This window comes from Rana temporaria, chromosome 5, assembly GCF_905171775.1.
Source record: "Rana temporaria chromosome 5, aRanTem1.1, whole genome shotgun sequence".
NCBI classification, from domain to species: domain Eukaryota; kingdom Metazoa; phylum Chordata; class Amphibia; order Anura; family Ranidae; genus Rana; species Rana temporaria.
The window spans coordinates 425,871,881-425,889,322 of NC_053493.1; the positions used below are offsets into that span (position 1 = coordinate 425,871,881).

The window sequence follows — 17,442 nt, forward strand, 5'->3', positions numbered from 1 at the left end:
TCTGGGCCTCCTCCTTGCCTGCCTACAGCCCTCGGTGTGTTCCTCTGGGCCTCCTCCTTGCCTGCCTACAGCCCTCAGTGTGTTCCTCTGGGTCTCCTCCTAGCCTGCCTACAGCCCTCGGTGTGTTCCTCTGGGCCTCCTCCTTGCCTGCCTACAGCCCTCGTTGTGTTCCTCTGGGCCTCCTCCTTGCCTGCCTACAGCCCTCGGTGTGTTCCTTTGGGTCTCCTCCTTGCCTGCCTACAGCCCTCAGTGTGTTCCTCTGGGCCTCCTCCTTGCCTGCCTACAGCCCTCGGTGTGTTCCTCTGGGCCTCCTCCTTGCCTGCCTACAGCCCTCAGTGTTCCTCTGGGCCTCCTCCTTGCCTACCTACAGCCCCCGGTGTTTTCCTCTGGGCCTCCTCCTTGCCTGCCTACAGCCCTCTGTGCCTCCTCCTTGCCTGCCTACAGCCCTCGGTGTGTTCGTCTGGGTCTCCTCCTTGCCTGTCTACAGCCCTCGGTGTGTTCCTCTGGGCCTCCCCCTTGCCTGCCTGCCTACAGCCCTTGGTGTGTTCCTCTGGGCCTCCTCCTTGCCTGCCTACAGCCCTCGGTGTGTTCCTCTGGGCCTCCTCCTTGCCTGCCTACAGCCCTTGGTGTGTTCCTCTGGGCCTCCTCCTTGCCTGCCTGCCTACAGCCTTCGGTGTGTTCCTCTGGGCCTCCTCCTTGCCTGCCTACAGGCCTCTGTGCCTCCTCCTTGCCTGCCTACAGCCCTCGGTGTGTTCCTCTGGGCCTCCTCCTTGCCTGCCTACAGCCCTCGGTGTGTTCCTCTGGGCCTCCTCCTTGCCTGCCTACAGCCCTCAGTGTGTTCCTCTGGGTCTCCTCCTAGCCTGCCTACAGCCCTTGGTGTGTTCCTCTGGGCCTCCTCCTTGCCTGCCTACAGCCCTCGTTGTGTTCCTCTGGGCCTCCTCCTTGCCTGCCTACAGCCCTCGGTGTGTTCCTCTGGGCCTCCTCCTTGCCTGCCTACAGCCCTCGGTGTGTTCCTTTGGGTCTCCTCCTTGCCTGCCTACAGCCCTCAGTGTGTTCCTCTGGGCCTCCTCCTTGCCTGCCTACAGCCCTCGGTGTGTTCCTCTGGGCCTCCTCCTTGCCTGCCTACAGCCCTCAGTGTTCCTCTGGGCCTCCTCCTTGCCTGCCTACAGCCCCCGGTGTTTTCCTCTGGGCCTCCTGCTTGCCTGCCTACAGCCCTCTGTGCCTCCTCCTTGCCTGCCTACAGCCCTCGGTGTGTTCCTCTGGGTCTCCTCCTTGCCTGTCTACAGCCCTCGGTGTGTTCCTCTGGGCCTCCCCCTTGCCTGCCTGCCTACAGCCCTTGGTGTGTTCCTCTGGGCCTCCTCCTTGCCTGCCTACAGCCCTCGGTGTGTTCCTCTGGGCCTCCTCCTTGCCTGCCTACAGCCCTCGGTGTGTTCCTCTGGGCCTCCTCCTTGCCTGCCTGCCTACAGCCTTCGGTGTGTTCCTCTGGGCCTCCTCCTTGCCTGCCTACAGGCCTCTGTGCCTCCTCCTTGCCTGCCTACAGCCCTCGGTGTGTTCCTCTGGGCCTCCTCCTTGCCTGCCTACAGCCCTCGGTGTGTTCCTCTGGGCCTCCTCCTTGCCTGCCTACAGCCCTTGGTGTGTTCCTCTGGGCCTCCTCCTTGCCTGCCTACAGCCCTTGGTGTGTTCCTCTGGGTCTCCTCCTTGCCTGCCTACAGCCCTCGGTGTGTTCCTCTGGGCCTCCTCCTTGCCTGCCCACAGCCCTCGGTGTGTTCCTCTGGGTCTCCTCCTTGCCTGCCTACAGCCCTCAGTGTGTTCCTCTGGGCCTCCTCCTTGCCTGCCTACAGCCCTCGGTGTGCTCCTCTGGGTCTCCTCCTTGCCTGCCTGCCTACAGCCTTCGGTGTGTTCCTCTGGGCCTCCTTGTTGCCTGCCTACAGCCCTCAGTGTGTTCCTCTGGGCCTCCTCCTTGCCTGCCTACAGCCCTCGGTGTGTTCCTCTGGGCCTCCTCCTTGCCTGCCTACAGCCCTCGGTGTGTTCCTCTGGGCCTCCTCCTTGCCTGCCTACAGCCCTCGGTGTGCTCCTCTGGGCCTCCTCCTTGCCTGCCTACAGCCCTCTGTGTGTTCCTCTGGGCCTCCTCCTTGCCTGCCTACAGCCCTTGGTGTGTTCCTCTGGGTCTCCTCCTTGCCTGCCTACAGCCCTCGGTGTGTTCCTCTGGGCCTCCTCCTTGCCTGCCTACAGCCCTCGGTGTGTTCCTCTGGGCCTCCTCCTTGCCTGCCTACAGCCCTTGGTGTGTTCCTCTGGGCCTCCTCCTTGCCTGCCTACAGCCCTTGGTGTGTTCCTCTGGGTCTCCTCCTTGCCTGCCTACAGCCCTCGGTGTGTTCCTCTGGGCCTCCTCCTTGCCTGCCTACAGCCCTCGGTGTGTTCCTCTGGGCCTCCTCCTTGCCTGCCTACAGCCCTCGGTGTGTTCCTCTGGGCCTCCTCCTTGCCTGCCTACAGCCCTCGGTGTGTTCCTCTGGGCCTCCTCCTTGCCTGCCTACAGCCCTCGGTGTGTTCCTCTGGGCCTCCTCCTTGCCTGCCTACAGCCCTCGGTGTGTTCCTCTGGGTCTCCTCCTTGCCTGCCTGCCTACAGCCTTCGGTGTGTTCCTCTGGGCCTCCTTGTTGCCTGCCTACAGCCCTCAGTGTGTTCCTCTGGGCCTCCTCCTTGCCTGCCTACAGCCCTCGGTGTGTTCCTCTGGGCCTCCTCCTTGCCTGCCTACAGCCCTCGGTGTGTTCCTCTGGGTCTCCTCCTTGCCTGCCTACAGCCCTTGGTGTGTTCCTCTGGGTCTCCTCCTTGCCTGCCTACAGCCCTCGGTGTGTTCCTCTGGGCCTCCTCCTTGCCTGCCTACAGCCCTCGGTGTGTTCCTCTGGGCCTCCTCCTTGCCTGCCTACAGCCCTCGGTGTGTTCCTCTGGGCCTCCTCCTTGCCTGCCTACAGCCCTCGGTGTGTTCCTCTGGGCCTCCTCCTTGCCTGCCTACAGCCCTCGGTGTGTTCCTCTGGGCCTCCTCCTTGCCTGCCTACAGCCCTCGGTGTGTTCCTCTGGGCCTCCTCCTTGCCTGCCTACAGCCCTCGGTGTGTTCCTCTGGGCCTCCTCCTTGCCTGCCTACAGCCCTCGGTGTGTTCCTCTGGGTCTCCTCCTTGCCTGCCTGCCTACAGCCTTCGGTGTGTTCCTCTGGGCCTCCTTGTTGCCTGCCTACAGCCCTCAGTGTGTTCCTCTGGGCCTCCTCCTTGCCTGCCTACAGCCCTCGGTGTGTTCCTCTGGGCCTCCTCCTTGCCTGCCTACAGCCCTCGGTGTGTTCCTCTGGGTCTCCTCCTTGCCTGCCTACAGCCCTCGGTGTGTTCCTCTGGGCCTCCTCAGCTGTCAGTGTCTGCAAGTGACTCCTAAAAATTCTGGATGAACCCTCTGCACACCCTTTCTAACAAACTTTCCTTTACATACTTTGCAATACGTGCGTAAGCCGGGCCAACGGCATCAAAGTAATCCCTCTCTGGCCAGTCCCTACTCTGCTCTGCCAAATGCAAACACCCCACTGGATAGAATGCCAATATGGGGCAGATGGATACAAACTGGAGGAGAGCTACAAGGTTCGGCGCTGGCCACTGACCTGCAATGCAATTGAAGTAGGACATACCTTTGCTGAAATCCCAGTAGCTTCTACATGTATATAATCCATCATTGGGATTTCAGCAAAGGTATGTCTCACTTCTATTGCATTGCAGGTCAGTGGCCAGTGCTGAATCTTGTGTCTCTCCTCCAATTTGCATCTATCTGCCCCATATTGGGCCAAATCGAAATGCACCTACTTACAATCAACGGATTCCAGTTGATACCTCTGTGCACCCCATAACTTCAGTGTACCCCCAGAGCATCCCCTGTCATCTAGGGTTACTAATGCGCCCCTATGGGGGGTTCCTGGTACTTCAAGCGCATACTGTGTCATGCAGAGGCCCCTAATGAACCTCAGTGACACTTGTGTCTCTATGAAGCCTTCAATACACGTCTGTTGTCTAAGGCAATGTTTCTCCACTCCAGTCCTCAAGGCGCCCCAACAGGTCATGTTTTCAGGCTTTCCATTATTTTGCACAGGTGATTTGATCAGTTTCACTGCCTTAGTAATTACCACAGCCGTTTCTTATGAGGGAAATCCTGAAAACATGACCTCTGGAGGCTTGGTGTCTTTGGGGTAGACCTTTGTCAGATGGTTTGATGACTTGAGGGTAGATCTTCTCTTGGAGGTTTGGTTCCCTGGGGGTAGATCATTATAAGAAGGCTTGGTGTGTTTGGGGTAGACCTTTGTCAGATGGTTTGATGACTTGAGGGTAGATCTTCTCTTGGAGGTTTGGTTCCCTGGGGGTAGAGCATTATAAGAAGGCTTGGCGCCTTTGGGGTAGACCTTTGTCAGATGGTTTGATGACTTGAGGGTAGATCTTCTCTTGGAGGTTTGGTTCCCTGGGGGTAGATCATTATAAGAAGGCTCGGTGTGTTTGGGGTAGACCTTTGTCAGATGGTTTGATGACTTGTAGCTAGAGTTTTTTTGGGAGGCTTGGTACCTTCTACCCCCAAGGTAGCACACCTACAAGTCATCAAGCCATTTGATGAAGGTCTACCCCAAAGACACAAAGCCTTCTTATAATATAGGTGAAGTGAACTCCTGCGCTGTCTGAAGTGAGGGGGCAAGTGCAAAATAGGGATACTGCTGCAAATAAAAAGAAGGTCTACCTCGATAGACAAAAGTGATAAATGTAACAAGTGAAATATTTGCGCTGTAAAGTGTTATACAAAATAATGTGTGTATGCATATACAACCACATACATATATGTGTACATAAGTGGGTGGAAAGCCACCATATGGGTGACACTAATATACCAGTGAAAAAGTTTGTTGAGCAGTCCTTAATCAAGGACACAGTACTAGGAAGATCCAGGTACAACACAATCCAGCCGTGTAAAAGTACAGTTCATCAATGCTTGATCCAATCAATAGCAATGTAAGTTTAGAAAAATATTGAAAACACAACAATAAAGATAAAAATAAAAATTAAAAATAAAAATAAAAGTGAAAATAGTTCAGAAGAAGGAGGCCTTGTATCCGAAATTTGAGTGAAAGACAGAAGGTGAGCCGTAACCAAGATCTCATATATGCACCTCTGGTGATCCCAGCAGCTCACCTCAGATCTGGCAAGCTGGACTTAGTCAGCCTGGTCCTGATGGATATGGTCCGGGGTTGGATATCGCATATGGGTCTCCATAAAGTATATTACATGAAAAAACAGGAAGGGCAAAAACCAAATGGTGTAATAACGTCACATATGGTTTTTGCCCTTCCTGTTTTTTCATGTAATATACTTTATGGAGACCCGTATGCGATATCCAACCCCGGACCATGTCCATCAGGACCAGGCTGACTAAGTCCAGCTTGCCAGATCTGAGGTGAGCTGCTGGGATCACCAGAGGTGCATATATGAGATCTTGGTTACGGCTCACCTTCTGTCTTTCACTCAAATTTCGGATACAAGGCCTCCTTCTTCTGAACTATTTTCACTTTTATTTTTATTTTTAATTTTTATTTTTATCTTTATTGTTGTGTTTTCAATATTTTTCTAAACTTACATCGCTATTGATTGGATCAAGCATTGATGAACTGTACTTTTACACGGCTGGATTGTGTTGTACCTGGATCTTCCTAGTACTGTGTCCTTGATTAAGGACTGCTTTTTCACTGGTATATTAGTGTCACCCATATGGTGGCTTTCCACCCACTTATGTACACATATATGTATGTGGTTGTATATGCATACACACATTATTTTGTATAACACTTTACAGCGCAAATATTTCACTTGTTACACTTCTTATAATGATCTACCCCCAGGGAACCAAACCTCCAAGAAAAGATCTACCCTCAAGCCAGCTGACAAATTTCTACCCCAAAGACACCGAGCCTCCAGAGGATGTTTGATGCCCTGGTGGTAGATTTTTCTCTGTATTGCCTTTCATTAGACTCTTACCTTATCTATTGTGATGCTTCATTGTAACTCAGCAATTGTTTTTGCCTTTCTGAGACTGTCTACATCAGGGGTGTCAAACTCAATTTTATTGTGGGCCGCATCAGCATTATGATTGTCCTCAAAAGGGCCGGTTGTATCTGTAAGATTAGATGTCCAGCGCATCCCCTCCCCTTACATTAGATGTCAAGAGCCCCCCCACCATCAGAAGTTGGGTCCCCCACTCTCCCTTACATCACAGTGCACCCCCCTTTACTTATGCTGCTGCTGGGAAGAAGCTGGATGCATTGCTTGAAATCAGAAAGTAAGAGTCTGAAGGAGAACCAGAGGAGGGCCTGCAGTAGAGGTGTGAGGGCCACATGAAATGGCCTGGAGGGTTGGATTCGGCCCGCGGGCCTTGTGTTTGACACCTGTGGTCTACAACATAATCTCTTGTATAAAATCGTTTTTATCTCCAAAAACCGCACCCATATAACAGAAGACGACTCCTCAGTAGACGTTTCTTATTGGATCGGCACAAATATTGAACTCATGACAGCATCTCATTGTCTTTTTCAGAAAGGAACCTCCGATCTGAGAGAGTTCTTTGGTCAAAATGAAGATGGAAAAGCTAACGGGATCGGTTCTTTCTCCGCCATCGATCAGCTGCGGTTCAGGAGAGTAAGTGATGCGCCATTTTCTTTATCCCTTTCATGACTAAGCCTGTTTCTGATGCCCCCGTACTCACGACTGGTTTTCCCTTCGGAAAAAGTCCGATGAGAGCTTTTGTCCCGGGGAAATCCCGGCCGTGTGTACGCTCCATCTGACTTTTTCCAACAGGAAATCTGCCGGGAAAAAAAAGAGCATGATGTCAGGGAGAAATTCTAGCGGGAAAACTGTTCGTCTGTATGCTTTTGCGACGCGAAAAAAAACATGCATGTTAGGAAAAAAATCGACGCAGAAGCATAGGGCCATATCCACAAAAGAGATACTCCGGCGTAAGCCGTCGTATCTCTGGTTCTAACTTTGGAACTGATCCTCAGAAGCAGTTTTCCAAAGTTAGGCAGAAGATCCGACATCTGTAAGGGACTTACACTGCCGCATCTTAGGATGCAGTACCGCATCCGCCGCTGGGGGCATTTCGAGTCGAAATGCCTCTTCTGGTATGCAAATGAGTACTTAGGGCGATCCACAAAGCTTTTGTGCTTCGTTTTTACGCCGTAAGTTTTAGTTTGCCTGGTGCAAAACTAGGGCTGGTGTTACAAAGTGTAAAGTTAGTCACACCATGTAAAAGCACATTCAAGCGACGGCATTTGGTATGCATTCCCGAGGGAGAACTCCACGGCAATTTGTAAAATCAAAACCGGCATGGGTTCCCCCCCCCAGGAGCATACCAGGCCCTTAGGTCTGTTATGGGTTGTAAGGAGACCCCCCCACGCCGAAAATTCGACGTAGGGGGTCCCCCTACAATCCATACCAGACCCGTATCCAAAGCACGCTACCCGGCCGGCCAGGAATGGGAGTGGGGACGAGCGAGCGCCCCCCCCCCCTCCTGAGCCGTGCCAGGCCACATGCCCTCAACATGGGGGGGTTGGGTGCTCTGGGGCAGGGGGGCGCACTGCGGGCCCCCCCACCCCAGAGCACCCTGTCCCCATGTTGATGAGGACAGGACCTCTTCCCGACAACCCTTGCCATTGGTTGTCGGGGTCTGCGGGCGGGGGCTTATCGGAATCTGGGAGTCCCCTCAAATAAGGGGGCCCCCAGATACCGGCCCCCCACCCTAAGTGAATGGATACGGGGTACATCGTACCCCTACCCATTCACCTGGAGGCAAAAAGTAAAAGTTAGTAAACACACAACACAAGGGTTTTTAAAATAATTTATTATTCTGCTCCGGAGGCCCCCCCTGTCTTCTTTATTAGCTCTAATACCAGGGGGGGCTTCTTCTTCCACTCTCCGGGGGTCTTCTTCCGCTCTCCGGGGGGGTTTCTTCTTCCGCTCTCCGGGGGGGGCTTCTCCGGACTCCGGGGGGCTTCTTCCATCTTCTCCCCTCTTCCGCTGTTGACTCGGCGAACCCCGGTTCTTCTGCAGCTCTCCGGTGCCTTCTTCTTCAGCGCTGGCTGCCTGCTATGTTTGTGTGTTAGCTCGATTTCTAACAGGCAGCCAGCGCGGTCTTCTGTGACGTCAGGGTCTTCTGGTCTTCTCCCCTCTTCCGATGTTGCCTCGTCGCCTGTTGTCGCTGTAATGATGGAAGCGCGCCTTGCATCCCATTTATATAGGCATCACCGTCCCATCATGCTCCGGTAGGTACCCACGTGGTGGGTGCACGTGGGTAGGCACCCACCACGTTCGCGCGCTGCACGTCGGGAAAATGACGTCACACGCATGCGCAGTACGGCCGGCGCGGGAGCGCGCCTCATTTAAATTTTAAACGCCCCCCGGAGAGGAGGACCGCCTTACGACGGCGGCACTTAAGTTACACGGCCTGAAATTTCTAGGTAAGTGCTTTGTGGATCAGGCACTTAGGTAGAAACTTTAAGTCAGTGTAACTTAACTGCTGAAAGTTAAGTTACGCCGCCTGGCTGAGGATTTGGCCCATAGAACTTAATTTTCTCGGCTCGTCGTAGTCTTTTACGTCACATCTCGTTCTTGGCAGTCAAAAGTTTACCAAACTTTTGTGTGACCGTGTGTATGCAAGGCAGGCTTGAGAGGAATCCCGTCGGAAAAACCATCGTTTTTTTATCCGACGGGAAAAACGGTCGTGTGGCATTACATTTGGTGGTGTTTACAAGTTAAAATCCATATTTTTTGCTAAAAAAAGAACTCCGCAATATTTTAAGTCGCACGGTATTTGTGCGGCGGTGTTTTAAACGCACCTTTATAGGAACAAGGACACTTTCATGAATTAAAAAAAAAAAAAACAGTAAAGTTAGCCCAATCTTTGTATAATGTGAAAGACGATGTTACCCCGAGTAAATAGATACCTAACACGTCACGTTTTATAATTGCACGCACTCGCAGAATGGCGACAAACTACGGTACCTAAAAATCTCCACAAGCGACGCTTTAAATTTTTTTTTTACGGTTACCGTAATTATTGCTCTCGCTCTGGCGATCGCGGCGATACCTCACTTGTGCGATTTGAACACCGTTTTCATATGCGGGTGCGACTTCCGAATATGTTTTCTTTGCTGCGCGAGCTTGCGGGGACAGGGGCGCTTAAAAAAAAATTTGGTCTTTTTTTTATATTATTAACCACTTAACCCCCGGACCATATTGCTGGTCAAAGACCAGAGCACTTTTTGCGATTCGGCACTGCGTCGCTTTAACAGACAATTGCGCGGTCGTGCGACGTGGCTCCCAAGCAAAATTGGCGTCCTTTTTCCCCCCCCACAAATAGAGCTTTCTTTTGGTGGTATTTGATCACCTCTGCGGTTTTTGTTTTTTGCGCTATAAACAAAAATAGAGCGACAATTTTGAAAAAAAATCTATATTTTTTACTTGTTGCTATAATAAATATCCCCCAAAAATATATAAAAACATTTTTTCCCTCAGTTTAGTCCGATACGTATTCTTCTACATATTTTTGGTAAAGAAAATCGCAATAAGCGTTTATCGGTTGGTTTGCGCAAAATTTATAGCGTTTTACAAAATAGGGGATAGTTTTATTGCATTTTTATGAATTATTTTTTTTTACTACTAATGGCGGCGATCGTCGATTTTTTTCGTGACTGCGACATTATGGCGGACACTTCGGACAATTTTGACACATTTTTGGGACCATTGTCATTTTCACAGCGAAAAGTGCTATAAAAATGCACCGATTACTGTGAAAATGACAATTGCAGTTTATGAGTTACCACAAGGGGGCGCTGAAGGGGTTAAGTGTGATCTCATTTGTGTTTCTAACTGTAGGGGGGGTGTGGCTGTAGGTGTGACGTCATCGATTGTGTTTCCCTATAAAAGGGATCACACGATCGATGACAGCGCCACAGTGAAGAACGGGGAAGGTGCGTTTACACACACGGCTCTCCCCATTCTTCAGCTCTGGGGAGCGATCGCGGGACTCCAGCGGCGATCGGGTCCCGCGGTCACGGAGCTTCGGCGCGTGCCCGCAACCCACGGCTGGACACTTAAAGAGGACGTACCTGTACGTGCTTGTGCCCAGCCGTGCCATTCTGCCGACATATATGTGCAGGAGGCGGTTCCTTAAGCGGTTAAAGCGACGCCGTGCCGAATCGCAAAAAGTGCTCTGGTCCTTTAGCACTAAAATGGTCCGGGGCTGAAGTGGTTTAACAATGTTACTTTGTATCTCTCCATCTCCCGCCTGATCAATGTTTATAAACAGTGGGCTGGATTCAGGTACCTTTGCGCTTTTTTTGCGGAGGCGCAGGGCAACGTTTTTGCCCTGCGCCCCCGCAAATTTACTGCGCTACCCGCGATTCACGGAGCAGTAGCTCCGTAAATTGCGTGTGCGCTCTTTAAAATTGCCCGGCGTAGGCGCGCGCAATTTAAATGATCCCGTAGGGGGCGGGAATCATTTAAATTAGGCGCGTTCCCGCGGCGATCGTAGAGCGCATGCTCCGTTGGGAAACTTTCCCGACGTGCATTGCGGCAAATGACGTCGCAAGGACGTCATTTGCTTCCAAGTGAACGTGAATGGCGTCCAGCGCCATTCACGAATCACTTACGCAAACTACGTAAATTTGAAATTTCGCGACGCGGGAACGACGGGTATACGTAACATTGGCTGCCTTACGTGAAAGACGCCGTACGTAAACGACGTAAACTGCGTACGCAGGGCTCGTGCAACGTTGTGAATCCGCGTTAGTATGCAATTTGCATACTATACGCTGAGCACAACGGGAACGCCACCTAGCGGCCATCGCAAGAATGCAGCCTTATGCCGCGCATATCTTAGGCTGCAGTCGGCGTAACGAGGTTCCTGAATCAGCAGAACTCGTTACGCCGGGGCAAGTAAGCAATTGCGCTGCGTAACTATGGTTACACGGGCGCAATTGCTTCTTGAATCCGGGCCAGTGTTACTTTGTATCTCTCTATCTCCAGTCTGATCAATTGGCCTGGGCAGGAAGGGGGTGAAAGTTCCTGGTAATGAAGGGGTAAAAACTCCTAATAACTGATATTTGTACCCCCCGGGGGGGGGGGGGCGGGGGGGGGTGGGGCCGTATTGGTCGGTCGTTTGTAGCAAATTTATTTTTATATCACGAGAAAATGAGACTTTCTGATGATTGGATACATTTGTACTTAAATAAAATTGTTACTTTATTTTTTTTTCTTTAATTTAAAATAAGTATTGATTGTGACCTGCTGTATGCGCCGCCCCTCACCCCCTCCTTCCCTCCTTGCAGCAGGAGCCGTCATCTCCCGGCGCTCCTCAGAGACGGAAGAAGTGTCCCGGATGTTTCTCAGCGATCGCTTCCGTCGATGTGAAACCAATATCGGTAATACGGGGGAGGGGGGGCTGATTTCAGGCTCTGGGGGGTCCCAGGCATAGGGGGGAGGGGGGGCTGATTTCAGGCTCTGGGGGGTCCCAGGCATAGGGGGGAGGGGGGGCTGATTTCAGGCTCTGGGGGGTCCCAGGCATAGGGGGGAGGGGGGGGCGGATTTCAGGCTCTGGGGGGTCCCAGGCATAGGGGGGAGGGAGGGGGGCTGATTTCAGGCACTGGGGGGTCCCAGGCATAGGGGGGAGGGGGGGGGCTGATTTCAGGCTCTGGGGGGTCCCAGGCATAGGGGGGAGGGGGGGGCGGATTTCAGGCTCTGGGGGGTCCCAGGCATAGGGGGGAGGGGGGGCTGATTTCAGGATCTGGGGGGTCCCAGGCATAGGGGGGAGGGGGGGCGGATTTCAGGCTCTGGGGGGTCCCAGGCATAGGGGGGGGGGGCTGATTTCAGGCACTGGGGGGTCCGAGGCATAGGGGGGGGCTGATTTCAGGCTCTGGGGGGTCCCAGACATAGGGGGGGGGGTCACAATACCACCTTGTAGGACAGTCTGTATGGAAAGTGTATCAGTGAGTGTTATCTGTGTCTGAATATTGGAAACCTGGAAAAAATCAATATCCTGTTTGATATTTATCAATGATTGGAGGAAAAACGATTATCTCTTGTTTGGTGTGACGATCGGATCGATTTATAGAACGTTTGCTGTGTAAATTTCTCAGCATTCGCACAGCCATGAAGAAAAACCCCCATCATGTGCTGAATATTTATATTTATTTCCTGTGGTTGTCAGCGCCTTCTAGTGGCCATCATGTGGAATTTTCCTTAGACGCCTCCATGGGGAAAATACTGCGGCGTGGCCACTAGATGGCGCTGACTATCACAGGGAATAAACACATTACAGGAATTATTCGTCATTCATAAACTCGCACTGAGATATTTTATATATATATACACGGACGTCGGACCCCCATGTGTGCCTTTTGGGGTTATTTAAATATTGAGGTATAAATCTGGCTCAGAGGCGCCCGCGGGTCTTGCGGAGGAGGAAGATCGAATATTGACATACATTGAAGGATTAAAGGATTACTAAACCCTTGTTTAAAAAAATAAAAAAAATAATAACAAACATGTGATACTTACCTCCTCTGTGCAGTTGGTGAGTGGCCCTGATCCTCCTCTTCTGGGGTCCCTCAGGGGCGCTCGTGGATCCTCCTCTTCTTGAGTGCCCCAATCAGCAAGTGTCTCCCCAATTAGGAGGGATAGAGCTCTCCAATCAGCAACTGGCTTTTAAATTCAGTAGGAATAGAGCTCTCCAATCAGCAATCAGCTCTCCAATCAGCAGGAATAGAGCTCTCCAATCAGCAATCAGCTCTCCAATCAGCAGGGTAGAGCTCTCCAATCAGCAAGTGTCTCCCCAATTAGGAGGGATAGAGCTCTCCAATCAGCAGTCAGCTCTCCAATCAGCAATTGGCTCTCCAATCAGTAGGAGTTAAGCGCTCCAACCAGCAATGAGATCTCCAATCAGCAGGGTTAGAGCTCTCCAATCAGCAATCAGCTCTCCAATCAGCAGGGATAGAGCTCTCCAATCAGCAATCAGCTCTCCAATTAGTAGGAGTTAAGCTGTCCAATCAGCAATCAGCTCTCCAATTAGGAGGGATAGAGCTCTCCAATCAGCAATTGGCTCTCCAATCAGCAGGGATGGTTTTCCAATCAGCTATCCAATGAGCAATCAGCTCTCCAATCAGCATGTTCCCTATATACTGTGCAGGGCCGCCATCAGGAATTATGGGGCCCCTTACACACAGCTTCAGGCATGGGGCCCCTTGGAGCAGAGAGTCGGTGTGGGGGGGGGCTTGAATTGAGAAGCGGGGGGGGGGGTGCCACAAATTGAGAAACTGGGGGGGGGGCTTTCGCTGCAAATTGAGGTCGGGGGGCTTTGGGTGCTGACGGGAAAAAAAAGGGGGGGCCCCTTAAAAAAAATATATATATAAAAAAAAAGTGGGGTAGCCATCCGGGGGCCCTGGGGACCTCTGGGCCCTTTAATAAAAAAATTAAAAATACAAAATAATAATTATAAAGGGGGGGGGTTGCCACCTGGGGCCCTGGGGATCTCTGGGCCCTTTAATAAAAAAAAAAAAAAAAAAATTATAATTATAAAAAAAAAAAGGGGGGGAGGTTGCCATCCAGGCCCCTTACAGGTGCACTGCCTGTACCCCCTGATGGCGGCCCTGATACTGTCTATGTATTTCTTAGATTCCAATGAGGTCATCACATAATTCTGTTCTCGCCTTTGCAGGATCCAATCAGATTCGAAGTGTATAAACGTTCACGCCGCCAGGAGAAAAAGGTGATTATTTTGGATTTCGGCGTATTTTTGGGGCTCCGGGGGGGGGGGAGGGGGGGTCTCCGCTGTAGATGGTGGAGGAGGAAGGTGACGGGTTCCAATATTTTAATAGGTTATTATTAATTGTTTGTTAGATGTTTGAGATCACGTTTATTTTATATTTATTATATTTGCCCTTTTTTTTTATATATTTTTGTTTGATGGCGGTTCCTCGATTCGATAGCCGCTGGTCGGTATATCAATCATTACAGCCACTTTGGCGCGGTCCCCTTCACTTCTCATTAAAACCTATAATAACTAAGGATACCGATACTTTTTTTTTTAATACTCGCCGATACCGATTACCGATACCGACCGCGACTAATGTTTTCACTTCAGCTGTCAACGATGGTACAAAGCATTGAAAAGTTATTTAACCCCTTCAATCCCGGGGGGGGGCATTTTTTTACCCCCCTTCCTGCCCAGACCAATCTATAGTTTTCAGCGCTGTCGCACTTTGAATGACAATTGCGCGGTCGTGCGACACTGTACACAAATGACATCTTTATGTCCTCCCCCCCCCACAAATAGAGATTTATTTTGATGGTATTTGATCCCCTCTGCGTTTTTTATTTTTTGCGCTATAAACAAAAATAGAGCGACATTTTTTTTTTTTTATTATATTTTTTACTTTTTGCTATAATAAATATCCCCAAAAAATATATAAAAAACATTTTTTTCCTCAGTTTAAAACCGATACGTATTCTTCTACATATTATTGGTAAAAAAAAAAATCGCAATAAGCGTTTATTGGTTGGTTTGCGCAAAATTTATAGGGCCAGATTCACGTATAATCGCGCAAATCTGCGGCGGCGTAACGTATCACATTTACGTTACACCGCCGCAAGTTTTACGGGCAAGTGCTTGATTCACAAAGCACTTGCCTGTAAAGTTGCGGCGGCGTAGCGTAAATCCGCCCGGCGCAAGCCCGCCTAATTCAAATGATCCGGGTAGGGGGGGGCGTGGATCACTTAAATTAGGCGCGTTCCCGCGTCGATCGTACTGCGCATGCGCCGTCCCTAAAATTTCCCGACGTGCATTGCGCTAAATGACGTGGCAAGGACTTCATTGGTTTCGACGTTAACGTAAATGGCGTCCAGCGCCATTCACGGACGACTTACGCAAACAACGTTAAATTTTCAACGCGGGAACGACGCCCATGCTTAACATTGGCTACGCCACCTAGGGGGCAGCTTTATCTTTACGCCGCGTATCTCTTACGGAAACGGCGTAAATTTACTGCGACGGGCAAAGCGTACGTTCGTGAATCGGCGTAACGACTCATTTGCATATTCTACGCCGACCGCAATGGAATCGCCACCTAGCGGCCGGCCTGGAATTGCAGCCTAAGATCCGACGGTGTAAGACACTTACACCTGTCGGATCTTAGGGAGATCTATGCGTAACTCTATGAATCAGCCGCATAGATACGAGCGACGGAACTCAGAGATACGACGACGTATCTTCTTTATGAATCCGGCCCATAGTGTTTACAAAATAGGGGAGAGTTTTATTGCATTTTTATTAATAATTTTTTTTTACTACTCAGCGATTTTTTTCGTGACTGCGACATTACGGCGGACACTTCGGACAATTTTGACACATTTTTCGGACCATTGCCATTTTCACAGCGAAAAGTGCTATAAAAATGCACTGATTACTGTGAAAATGACAATTGCAGTTTAGGAGTTAACCACTAGGGGGCGCTGTAGGGGTTATGTGTGACCTCATATGTGTTTCTAACTGTAGGGGGGCGGGGCTGGACGTGTGACGTCACTGATCGTCTTTCCCTATTTCAGGGAACAGACGATCACTGACATTGCCACAGTGAAGAACGGGGAAGGTTTGTTTACACTCACACATCTCCCCGTTCTTCAGCTCCTGTGACCCGATCGCGGGACACCGGTGGCGATCGGGTCCGCGGGTCCCGCTGGCGCGGTCACGGAGCTTCGGACCGCGGCCCGCGGCGCGCTCGCGACCCCACAGCTGGGCTTTAAAGAGACACGTACAGGTACATGATTGTGCCCAGCCGTGCCATTCTGCCGACGTACATCGGCGTGAAGGTGGTTAATAAATACCAAATAAAAAAAATTACAAAAATGTCCTCAGTTTAGGGCGATACGTATTTTTCCACATATTTTTGGTAAAAATAAATCGCGGTAAGCGTATATTGATTGGTTTGCGCAAAAGTTATAGCGTCTACAAAATAGGGGATAGTTATATTTCATTTTTTTTTTACTAGTAATGGCGGCGACCTGCGATTTTTATCGTGACTGCGACATTGCGGCGGACGCATCGGACACTTTTGATACGGGACCATTCACATTTATACAGCGATCAGTGCTATAAAAATGCACTGATTTCCGTGTAAATGTGACTGGCAGGGAAGGGGTTAACACTAGGGGTGAATGTGTTCCCTGGGAGTGATTCTAACTGTGGGGGGGAGGGGACTCACAAAGAGAGGAGACCGATCGGTGTTCCTCTGTACTGGAAACACACACATCGGTCTCCTCCCTCTGACAGGAGGTGGATCTGTGTGTTTACACCCCATCATTACACACACAGATCCACAGTCCTGCCGTGATCACCGGCAATCGCGGGTGCCTGGTGGTCATCGCGGCCGCCGGTCACACGCACCGTGTCCTATGCAATGTGGCGGGAGCACGTGCGCCCCCTAGATGCCCGGGGAGCCCGGGGCGTCATATGTACATGGGAAGTGCTCAAAAACTAAATACAAATTTTATTTAATTTTTGCGCTTTTTCAATGTGAAATTTTTTAAATAGATGTGAATATATTCATATATGTGTAAAAATAATCACTAACAAAGCAAGCAAAAAAAAAAAAAGTTTTTTTTTAAAAAAAATCAAAAAAGTTTTAATTGTTAATCGCTTATAAAATAAAGGTGAAAAAAAAAACAAAGCAAGCAAAAAAAACTTTTAATTGTTTATAAAATAGACATAAAAAAAAAAGAAAAATAATAATTAAATGGAGGGGAATGTGGAGTTAATTAAGGCTGAAATTAGGGTAAATTGAGGGTTAATAAGGGGTCAGAAAAGAGGAACATTTGTTTACCAAAGCAAGCAAGCAAAAAAAATAAAAGTTGTAATTGTTAATTGCTTATAAAAAAAAAAAATGTTTTAAGTGTTTATAAAATAGACATGAAAAAAAAGACAATAAAACAGAAAAATAATAATTAAATGGAGGAGAATAAGGAGTTCATTAAGGCTCATTAGAGTAAATTCAGGGTTAATAAGGGGTTAGAAAAGAGGAAGATTTGTTCATCCCTTTGATCTGCGGATGAAGAAACAGAAAGATACAAAAAGAAACAAGGTTTCTTTTTATTTTAGTGTAGAGTTAATTAAGGCTGACATTAAGGTAAATTAAGGGTTAATAAGGGGTTAAAAAAGAAGAACATTTGTTTAACAAAGCAAGCAAAAAAAAAAAAAGTTTTAATTGTTAATCGCTTCTAAAATAAAGGTAAAAAAAAAAGCAAAGCAAGCAAAAAAAAAATAAGGTTTTAATTGTTTATAAAATAGACATATAATATACAGAAAAATAATAATTAAATGGAGAATAGGGAGTTCAT

General features: G+C 49.7%; 1 protein-coding gene across 2 annotated transcripts in view; it reads left to right on the forward strand.

The window, feature by feature from the left end:
• LOC120941730 (serine/arginine repetitive matrix protein 1-like) overlaps window positions 1-17,442 on the forward strand; it is a 137,463-nt gene that overhangs the window by 57,950 nt on the left and 62,071 nt on the right. For both annotated transcript variants that reach the window (XM_040355353.1, XM_040355354.1), the window contains 3 exons: window positions 6,595-6,696; window positions 11,385-11,477; window positions 13,769-13,819. In XM_040355353.1, the coding sequence (XP_040211287.1) occupies window positions 6,595-6,696; window positions 11,385-11,477; window positions 13,769-13,819 (246 nt within the window). The remainder of the gene's footprint in view (window positions 1-6,594; window positions 6,697-11,384; window positions 11,478-13,768; window positions 13,820-17,442) is intronic.